At 37.5% G+C, this 11,691-nt stretch overlaps 1 protein-coding gene across 1 annotated transcript; it reads right to left on the reverse strand.

Moving 5' to 3' along the window:
- Positions 1–5,819: 5,819 nt before the first annotated feature.
- Positions 5,820–10,661, reverse strand: LOC139712540 (ankyrin repeat and SOCS box protein 15-like). The gene is made up of 2 exons (XM_071624355.1): positions 10,561–10,661; positions 5,820–7,226 (listed from the first exon to the last, which is right to left on the reverse strand). Exon 2 carries the CDS (start codon positions 7,224–7,226, stop codon positions 5,820–5,822), a length of 1,407 nt encoding a protein of 468 aa, XP_071480456.1. The 5' UTR covers positions 10,561–10,661.
- Between the last annotated feature and the right edge of the window lie 1,030 nt (positions 10,662–11,691).

Below are 11,691 nucleotides of genomic sequence, written 5' to 3' on the forward strand. Positions count from 1 at the left end.
TCGGTCGACTATCAGGTGAATATCAGACATGTCCGATGAGGCAAGATCGTCCGATGAGGATAACTCGCGACATGTCTGACACTCACCTGATAGTCGACCAACCAAGTCGGATTCATCAGTCTGCGATCCGCTATACTTCGGTGGGTGGCCGGAAGCAACAAACTTCGCTTCCGATAAGTGACCGATGAGAGAGAATCTCTGTGGAATGGGGGTATGAGGAATTGTGCGTATTTAAATAAAAATACTGTCTTTTGTCAAAGCAATTAAACACCTGCTATACAGAGCATAACTATTCTTCTCCGCGGCCCGGGGCATGGGCAGACTCTTGTTTCTTCTCCTTCTCTAGCACCTTTCTACTACCAGATTACGGCATGTGAGATAATGGACCACTTTATTACAAGAATTAATGCTCACTATTTCATGTTAAGATGATATCTTGCCTTTTTTCACATTTACATTTCACAACCAATTATACATGTGGCACGGGGCGCACAGTACAGCTTTTTCCTGAAAGGCCCGCAAAAAAAAAAAGTTAACCGTAATTTTGTGGTTTCCCCAGATGTGCTCGCGCCCCAAAGGCGATGTTTGTCCCTCCCCCCCCCCCGGCAGTTTTTTCTTACTTGCTCAATTTTCATATTTTTCCCTTTTACATCTCTGATGTTAATATAATTATCATATTTTCACATCCTCGTAGTCACAATTCTATTTTTTCAGTTTGATGTGTGTCTTTTTATTTTGATAAGCGATGCACAGGTAGCATTTTACCTACTGTTGAAATGCAGAATAGAATAAGTAATATTGCCACAAGACATTTCCATATTTGGAGCACTAGGGTAGCTTTCTTTTGATAGGGCCTATTATCATTTCTTTGACTTTTTAGAAAATATGTCACTGCGTCGTGCTTGAGTTGCACAGAGAACGTCTTTCGTCATCAAAATTAATGCTTATCATTTTGTTTACCGAAAGTTAGCTTAAAAATGCGTAGCTCATGCACCTTTCACCTTATAATGTCCCTTGCAATTTTAGTGTGATCACTGTCGAATGAACGAGAAACTTAGTTTCTTTCATACCTGCAAGTTAACAATAATTGCTCTTGCTTCAGTGTGAAATAATGATCGTGACTAAGTTGTGTATTTTCATACACTAAGTATAATACATGTACTTGAGTAATGTACCATAATGGATGTGTGTAAAGGATGGACGGAGGAGAGGAGCTTGTTTTCTTTTTCGTACGAATTAGATGTCTCGGCCGGTGTGCTCTGAAACCATAGATGGCGCTATAAACATGATATTCTGAGTCGACTTTACTTGGTATTGTGCAGAAGGTAAATTTTAAGCATACCATGTCCACTTATTAACAACGCAAAGAAGAAGGACGCAGCAACTATGTAACAAACCTACACTTTGAAAATACTTACAAAGGGAGTAATACTTATAAACAGAAAAAAAAATCATGAGATGAAAATTTACTAGCGATTTAAACGTCGGTTGAGTCAGGGTGATAAAGAAAAACTGGCAAAAATTATAAAAGATATAATTATGATCTGTCGTAATTGCTAAATCAATACCAATATCATTTTTCATTATAATTATCATAATCAGCATTTATTTTCCGTCAATATACTATCAGTACTATCTGAAAAAAAAGTTCTTAATTTGTTTCACCATCTTCCGCTCGTTTATCATTGAACTATAATGTCGTGCGAGTATAAAGTTGTGTCATGGTATAGAGGAATATTTGAAAAGTACATATTTTTTTCTTTTCTTTCAGACGCAATATCAATTCCGTTCTCGAGAGAAGTCGAACTTCAAGGACTCTTGGAAAATGAGGAAAAAGAGTCGATGGCAGTAAATCAAATGATGCACTTGGGAATATTCGGCATCTTAAAGCAAATACTATACCTTAATAAATGGCAGTGATCAAGGTAACTTGAGTAAAGCTTGATTCACAGGAGACTCATTAGCTATTCTTGTCATCAATCACAATAACATGAATGTGATACGCATCAATTGATAGAATTCGGCGGTACTGGGTAAACAATGAGACAAGCGTAATACAAGCTATCTCTGTTTCTTTACTACCGTTGTTAATAGGCTCTAATAAGCGTGGTTTTATCAAGAAAAAGCGGCAAAACTGATTTTTTTTTTTATTCAGTGTCCTGCTGATATAATCTCGTTCTCCTTGAAGATGAAAACTGTACCCACCATTCTTGTCTATTTACGTATTTCCCAGTAAAAGATGCCGTAGTCACTATATATTAAAATGAATATTACAAGTACGTTCAAAACTCTGATTGATTAAAAAAAATTAACATCTGCAAATACCCACGACAGAACATCAGTTGAGCATATAATAAATTATGTAACTCACTTCAGAGAACACATATGTTTTCCTAACTACAAGTATTTTTTTCTTTAACCAACTACTAACCTTATGATTTTTACTGAGTACCTCTTTTAGATTCATTTCTCCTCTCAATTTCAAATTTAAAGGAAAAATAAACACCTACCTTGAAGGTTTTTTTTTTTAAACTCTACAAGTTACTAAACGAAGCATCTCTTTTGATATCCCTGTCTTTTACTTTCCACATATTTTTTCCACGATCTTTAGATCTATAAATTTTGTCATTTCATGAAAACAACAATTTTCAAGTAATACTTCAATCGAACTGTTATCTGTGACAATATATATATATATCATCGGAGTGTACATGTCTGACCTCAAAATTCAAGAAGAATAAGAAGAAATAATCCATTCTAATTTTGATACGCACATGCATACAAAACATACAGACTGTACACACACAAACACACACACACACACACACACACCGGCGCGGCTAGATCCATACACACTGGCATTTACAAATAATTATTAGGTCCTGTACCTGAAACTATTATCACAGACAATTTATTGTTAGACACTTACAATCTTTCTTCTTCTTTTTTTACATCATGTCGAATAAAAAAACCCTCTGTTCACTTCCATATTTTTGATAGACTTGTAGCTGATTAAGATGAATACCTTGAAATGATCCGCCCGAATTTTAGAATCACATGCTATTCGTCAATGTTAATGCATAAGTACTATATTTCCGTGTAAAGTTAAAGAGCATGTGCAAATTTCGCAAGAAACAAAACTGATATTGCTGTAAAGACGATGTCTTCATGATGGTCCCCTGTGCGCGCTGGTTTATTGATTATAGTGACAGAAGCTCATCTATCAAACCAAACATACATTTATATATATTCTAAGCATTGTACATTTTTCTAATAAATACGAGAAAATCGGACAATCGCCCAATAGTTACTGCCACTCAACATCAACAACAGCAAAAATACCTCCAGCAATTTTGTTTTGAATCGTTTATGATATCTAGTGGCCTATTATCTATTCTTTATTATGATGTAACATGACTACATTTACAACAATTTCGAAACAAGCAATGTTTTACGCTGTGTTTTGGAATGATTTATTTGTTCGTAACGCTCGTTGTCATTCAGGTTATTGGTCATCTGATCATGAGTCAACTTAGAAGGAAAATGACACATGTGTACATATATACATATGATAATAAATATACTAATAATTAATTTTTGCCTCTCTTTTGAATTATGTGCATGAACACTCTTCTTCCCCCCCCCCCCTCTCAGTATCGCACACACACACACACACACACACACACATACAAACGCATTCTCAATACACAAATACTTTTCTTTTGTAATTCATCTTTCTTGAACCTGTTCCACATTCACCCGTGTATGGAAAAAAATGTGTACTTTTGTCTGCCTGTCTGTCTCTCTCTCTCTCTCTCTCTCTCTTTCTTTCTTTCTTTTCTCTCACAACCAACCAAACAGCTACTTTGTTAGCAACGACACACAGCTCACATGCCCGCATGCACAAACGCAAACACAACGTGTCTGAATGACTCGAGGGCCACATAAATGTACTTAGGTCTTTTTTTACCATTAAATATTTATTATCAAAATATCTAACAACAGATATTCTTTTTTCTTTTGGACGTGTAGATGCACGATACAGTTAAAGTCCAGCCAATGATAACATTCCAAATCGATAAACAACACCCAAACACAAAAAGAAGATGAATCATGTCGAGATGATGACAAAAACAACGCTGAAAGTGGAATGAGCGAAGAATGATGCATTATTGGTTATTATAAGAACATACCGTTGGTTAAGATCAGCATATTTTTCAAATGCATAATATGTATCTAAAAAGATCAGGCCAATGCAGAATAGATAAAGTTTGAAACGTAACAGATTGAAAGAACAGATGAGATCACCATGGAGGGTTCCTTTATTATTTTGTCAATACTACTACATCAATGATGTTTTTGTATTCATGCTTGTTATCTTCTCCAGTATATTGCCATTTTTTTCAATCACTATAACCTTTAGCCAGGGCTCGACAGTATATATTTTTTCTCCTCTGGTAGCATTATCACCCCAATACAACGACCAGACATTTTCTACGAAAACTACGTCCCACATTCCATAATGCTGTCATGCTTTCAACTCTGATGCGTTCAAGATCCTCTCGCCTAGCTTTTGAGATGCACAATAGTTAATGAAAATGCGGTAAATTCTTGAGGCTAAAGTACACTCTCTTGCAATACTGATATGACGTGTATAAACATCCACCGCAGAGAATAGGTGTTTTTTCACCATGATCTAAAACATTCTATTATGGAGAAGCGTGTATTTTTGCGGAGATCCCCATCAATTAAATTATGACAAACTTTTTACTGCAGTTTGCAGCATTTTTCTTTGATAAACTTTCTTTTATTGCCCATTTCCTATAAAGTTTGAAAACTATTCGCACTTAACTTTCACCCGATCTCATTTGTCATGCCAATTTTGACACACACATTACAATTTCATGCAATGGTATACTTTTAAAAGACAAAACTTTAATATCTTTCTGAAATGAAAAGGGTAAGAGTCGATCATATGATTATAATCATAATTATCATCATCACTTCAAACTCAATCGCTCACGATGGTGGTGTCCTGCATTCAATTATCTCTGTTATTTACTGAAAAATGCTATATATCTTATTGCATGTTTCTGTATAATGTATGTACATGTATACTGCTCAGTACAATTGCTTATGTTTGTCTATTTGTGTAATGTCATATTATCATTTTATATCACTGCACTTGTTATTCTTTGTCTTTGTGCTTTTGAAATGTGTATTCAATTTGTATATGACCGAATTCGGAAATAAATCAAATCAAATCAAATCAAAATATTGCTAAAGATGTACTTTTGGATTCCTGACAATTCTGGATGTGATATAAATTTCTACTGTAAAATATTAGACCTGATTAAGTTCATGTAACCTTTAAGATTGAGGCTAAAACAGTTTGTCTTTGTAACATCTGACAAGTTTATGTATGTCAGTGTATTGACAGTCTGACATTCAATATAATTTGTATATTTTGTTTACTTTTCTCTGTTCCTCAAAATCACATTTTCACATTACCAAGGGGGATAAAAGAGAACGTGTTACGAAATACAACGGATACCCGCGGAGATAAAACCAGTCTTAAGATAGAACTCTTGTTGCCTTCAGTTCAGTACCAGATGCCCCAAAGCCGGATCATTTATTGTGCTTATTGTTGAAGTGAGTTTGTATCAATTGAATTACACATCCACTGCCTGTGCTCTGAGAACTAACCATAACGTTTACATGAAATAGTTCCCTTTATCTCAGACGATTTTGAAAGTTCTGCGTCCTTTAAGGTCGATCATACGCAAATATACCCATGACCAAAGGATCCTATCCCATACCTATAGTGACCTAAATACAAGATACGAAACCAAGCTTTGGGGCAATTGCAAATCTTTCAAAGCATTTGGGAGGTTCTGTTTTCCGAGTACTTTTCTTATGACTCGTCTGCACGCATTGCGCAGTGAGATCGGGTTAGCCGCTACGATGGCAACATCCTCCAAATCGGGTCTCACGTATTCTACGGGTATGTCACCCTTGGGTGTCCGAAGCCTCGTATCAACCGACGCCTCGAGGAGCAAACTACGTGTGCGCTGCAAATTGACAAGGAGTGAAAAGCTCGAAAGCACACTGAAAGGATCTAAGGGTCGAATGCTGATTGTGATGCGCGCACCGTAGTCTAGGAGCGTGAGAATCTGTTGAAAGCATTTATCGTCAATTTCCTTCAGCCTATTAGCTATATCGACGTCCCCTCTCGTGGGGTTGTCGCCGTCTTCGTCGATGGCTTTCTGCCAGTGCACGAGCACACATTTCACTGGAGTGTCCATGAGAGTTGTTGTCGAGTTCACGAACGCGCCGTTGTTAAGCAGTAGCTTGAGCATTGCTGGATCAGCGCCAGACGAGCATGCGCGATGCAGTGGATGGTATCGGAGCGAGTTGCGTGAAGTCACGATGGCGCCGTTTGCGATCAACATCGTTGCAATCTCAAGGTTTCCTCGAGATGCAGCGTGATGTAGCGGCGAGTTTAGGAGACCATCTTTACAGTTGGCGTCGGCACCATAGAGTAGCAGCAATTCCACAATGGCTTTTGCATTGCTGTACACCGCCATCTGTAATGCAGTTTGTCCGTGGAGGTGAGAGTGTTCGACCTGTGTGGCAACATCCGGATCGGCACCATTCTTCAGCAAAATGTAGGCAAAGAGAGTATTCTTTGCCCGAGTAGCATGATGGAGAGGCACCAGGCCGGCGGTGTCTCGCACGTTCGGATCAGCGCCGTAGCGAAGTAACAACTCCAGACAATCTGCATGTATACCCGGCAACGCGTGAATCTCGTATCCGATGCTCTTATGAAATGCGTTGGGCTCAGCGCCGTGCTGCAGGAGAACGGCCGCGCACTCGCAATATCCCTTCTGAAGCGCCAGATGCAGCGGTGCGCAGTCTGAGGAATCTTTAGCGTCGACCTGCGCGCCCATGCCTATCAGCTCATTGGCCAATGCTGTGCGATTGTAGCGCGCTGCGACGTGGAGCGGCGTAAATCCGCATTGATCTCGAGCGTCGACGTCACAACCCTTTTCTTGGAAAAGTTTGACACAGTCGCCTCGATCCTTGAAGACTGCGTGATGGAGTGCACGTAAGCTTAGCTCCCCGACAGGTTCGTTAATGTCGATGCGGGATAGCTCAAAAAGCTGTTTGATTTCTTCGATAGTCGAGCCGTCAGTGATAGCGTTGATGACATCTTGAATCGGCATCTTAGGAGACCAAAAGTAAAATGAAACTGCATGATGATAGAGTTAAGCAGCGAAAATATGAACAAAAATCAAGTGTTCTGAATACAAGCTGCAGGCGAAAGGATTTCATGCTATATATATAACCAGAAGTGAAATATAATCTCTTTTTAAATTACTTCTACATATTACATATTATCATATACTTATATAATTACACTATACTTAATACTCTATTTGAATCTACGTTTCTATACATCAGACAATCTAGAGACAATTTCTATCATGTCGTGATATGTTTCTGTATGAAATGTTTTTTTAAACTTTAACTTTATAGTCATATCAGTTCAAATCAAAGAATGATGCTGTTGACATAATTATGATATGTACGTTGTAGACGATGCATGACAGAGTATACAGATTCCGCAAGGATTACGATAGTATACAAATGGAGACAGACACATAATTATGATTATATAATCATATGAATGTGTATTTAACATATTTGAGTTTAAAGTCTTCCTTTGTGTAACAGTTTGTGTAATGTTTATATACAATTATACATAAATATATATAATGAAGAAACAAACTGGTAATGCATTTTTGGCCAATAAAGCATGAGTTTATTCGACTCAAATTCTCGTTGTCCTACGTCTTCTTCAGGAGTATGTATACACACACACACACACACACACACACACATATATATATATATATATATATATATATTGGGTGTATTTGTCATATATAACACATATTGTAATATATTACAATATTGTAATATATTGTAATATATATATACCACAAACATGATATATATATATATATATATATATATATATGTATATATATATATATATCACAAACAGGACTTTAAACTCTCGTTTCCAACGCAGATAAACGCATACAATCACGTGCAAAGGGCGGACGTGACAGAGAGTACCAAAATGGAAAGAATGCGAGTAATTAAAACAGAAACCAGAGGACTAGAACGCAGACAGGGAAAGAAACAGACAGACAGACAAACAGACGGAGAGACGGATAGAGATAGAGAGACGTACAGACAGAGAGGGAGAGAAATACATGGTAATTGTTGGGAAGGTGAGGAGCAGTTTGAAAACTGAACTGGAGAGGCTTGAAAGAACCTCCATCATTAGCTGTTTTAGTTATTTATGTGCATTTTACCTTGTTTTATTTTCTGATGTCTATCATATCTCAACATGCACTATTATCTTTTTAAATATATTGACGTGTACTTGTCGGGCAGAGGCTTTCACTACAGGATAGTGTAGAATTGTACAGGCTGTCGTGTTAGTGTAAGCGATCGTGGCTTTAAATTCCTGTGCAAGTTTCATACACGGCAGTCGAGTAGAAGGAAAAAGACGGAAAATTGTTGGTGTATACTTTACATCTTTACTTGCATAAAGTTCATCCTACTATCAAAGCCTTTACATTAACCTTCAACTCTATTTTTTGATCTCTATCTTTATTGTCCTTTATTTACTTATCTATTTTTTATTGCTCCTGCTGTTGTTTAAAGGGGATGGCTAGTAACTGATCAGTGGGAATCAGTGGGAATGCTGGAGAATGATTGTTCCAATCCTTGTGGGATTCATTTAAGAGTACATTATATATCTATTGTGTGAAAATTGTTTGCTGCAAAATGGTCTCATATTCAAGTAATGTGCAGTTTAATGTTTCCAGGTTAGCGTGCCTGGTCAGTGACGGGGCATTAATCTGCACATTACTTGAATATGAGACCATTCTGCAGCAAATAATTTTCACACAACAGTAGATATATAATGTAATCTTAAATGAATCCCACAAGGATTGGAACAATCATCCCTCAGCATTTCCACTGATTCCCACTGATCGGTTACTGGCCATCCCCTTTAAAGACCCCAGTAGCATGGGGGAATCGATCTCCATTCACTGTCCACCGGGGTACATTCGAAAACCACGAATAGTGCCCGTCAGCGAATATGTGCGGGCGTATACGCGCTTCGGTATAATAACGTTCGACTCTAGTCAGATTCTTCAGCTGTGTGTCAACTTACAAAGAGAACAGTGATAAAGGTTATATAAATATAAAAGCTGCACACGATTCGTTGAGGGGATTTTCGAATATATCAGAGCCGGGGCAGCCTTCCCATTCCATGGTATCTCCACTCTACCAGGCCTTTGATATGATAATTAATGTACTGGGCTCTGATATAGCCTACATGGCGGTGTGAACTCGGACATACGTCCTAATACGTCCTATCACTGCCTATAAGATGTTCGTGATATTAAAGGACAAGTTCACCTTCATAGACATGTGGGTTTTGTGAATGCAGCAATATTAGCAGAACACATCAGTGGGAGTTTGAGGAAAATCGGACAATCCGTTCAAAAGTTATGAATTTTTGAAGTTTCTGCTCAGTCACGACTGGATGAAGACTACTATAGCTTGTGATGTCACACGTGTACAGCGACAAAAAGAAAGTATATAGAAAATTCAACATATTTTCACTTGCTCGCGTAACAAAAGAACACTTGACTTCTCTCTTTCAGAAGGCAAGGGGAATAATATTACCCGTAACATACGTCAGTAACAAGTCGAAGAAATGTGCACTTTAATCAAAATGTAAAGTTTTGTGAAATTCTCTTTTTATTTTACTTATATCGTTGTACGCATGTGACATCATACACTGTGATAGTCTTCTCATCAAGCAGTGACTGCGCAGATATTAAAAAATTCATAACTTTTGAACGGATTGTCCGATTTCCCCCAAACTTTCACTGATGTGTCCTACTGATATTGTTGCCTTCACTCAATCCACATGTACATGAAGGTGGACTTGTCCTTGAACTTCTGCACCATAATCATTACAAATACACATGCTATAACAAAGATATTCTGCTACCAAATCATGTAGTATTGGAATTACAAAGGCAAAACGAACGGCTTACAGAGTATTAGAAGTATTAGTCACATGTCATGATAACAAGTTTGATAACCATAACAAATCTGAAATTTTTCCAGTCTTTTTTTCCCATTACTTATTTCCACTTGAGTAATACTCCAAATCGACCCATAAATCCGCAGAATGAACAGCAAAGTTTTTGTGCTATGGCTAGACCTTATCGACAGTACAAGCTAGCTCTATCCTGGTACCCTCTATTAGTATTGTAGGTTGTGTATAGTATCATAAGACGGGTGACGAATCAAGTTGTTATCATACACCAGTCAATGGCAGGTGACTATACTCTATTGATAACCAAAATCACCAAGCATCTTAATGTTTTCAGAAACCATCACCCTCAAAAACCTTAAATCTATATTAGTTCAGAATCTGCAGGCAATCACACAATTTACCTTCTGTAGCTGTGCACGAGGTGTTGAAACAAGAAACACACACAAGCTAGCTGCGTCACAGTGCTATTGGTGTATACATACGTTTTGCCACAGGGATGCCCTGGTGGAGGAGACTGCATCGTATAACATGTTTGTTCGTCAGCCCTCCGACGATGCGCATTGTATCTCCTTTTGAGGTAAAGCTCGCCGAGAAGGAGAGGTTAGTGCGTTACAAACGAGGATGAAGAGGTAAGCATGTTCATCGATATCGGCGGATCATGGCCCCGTTCTCACCACGCGGCTTCCTAGAGCTGCTTTACTGGCTTGGATGCTTGAACCGAAATTGTAGAATGGGCAGGCGAAGTGTTGTTTCATTTATTTATTTATCTATTTATTTTTTAATTAATTATTTATTTATTTATTTATGTATTTATCTATTTATTTATTTACTCATTCATTCATTTATTCATTTATTTTTGTATATTTGTTTTATTTATTTATCTATTAGTCTTATTTTCACAGGATGGCTCCATCAGTGAGTAGCTGTTGTTCGTGGAGGTTCTGCATATATGGACAATACACACAAAAACATGTATTCATAACCATCAAAACAGCATAGTTCATAAAGTATACGAATGTTTCTAAAGTCCTTCTCTGTCCCCTACCCGGATTCCTGGCATTATAAAAGTAAACGTTGATCAACTCGTGAAATAACCAAGCCCAAGTTCACTGTAAGATGAAAAAGGGAGGGCAAACAAAAATAGTTAAAAATAATCCTTATAGCCGGAATTGCCTCATTTGTTTGAAAAAAAAAAAAAACCTATAAGTATAATTATTATGCTGTAGTGAATCTTTTTTGCACTTTAATACTGCTTGTATGATCTATTCTGTTTTAGTCCCTATGGATTCAAAGAATATTCCATAATACTTTGCTATCTGACATAGCCGATGGAAAGAATACATAATACCAGCATTTCTTTGAAGTTGCAGCCTGTCCTATTTTTGCTCTGAAATTTCTTAATTCTCAGTTGTTAACAAAACAATTCCAAACATAACAACCCTGCAGGATAGAGGGCGGAAACTATTTATCTTCTTCCTTCTCTATGTTGCTGGGCCCAAAGACTAATGCACCATCAGTACTTGATAGCATTT

The sequence above is a fragment of the Diadema antillarum genome, unplaced genomic scaffold (assembly GCF_040938485.1).
Source record: "Diadema antillarum isolate AM-2024a unplaced genomic scaffold, OU_Dant_1.0 seq00001817_RagTag, whole genome shotgun sequence".
Taxonomy (NCBI): domain Eukaryota; kingdom Metazoa; phylum Echinodermata; class Echinoidea; order Diadematoida; family Diadematidae; genus Diadema; species Diadema antillarum.

Excerpts from the sequence above, each read along its gene's own strand:
- LOC139712540 (XM_071624355.1), bottom strand. The coding sequence starts at position 7,226 with ATGCCGATTCAAGATGTCATCAACGCTATCACTGACGGCTCGACTATC.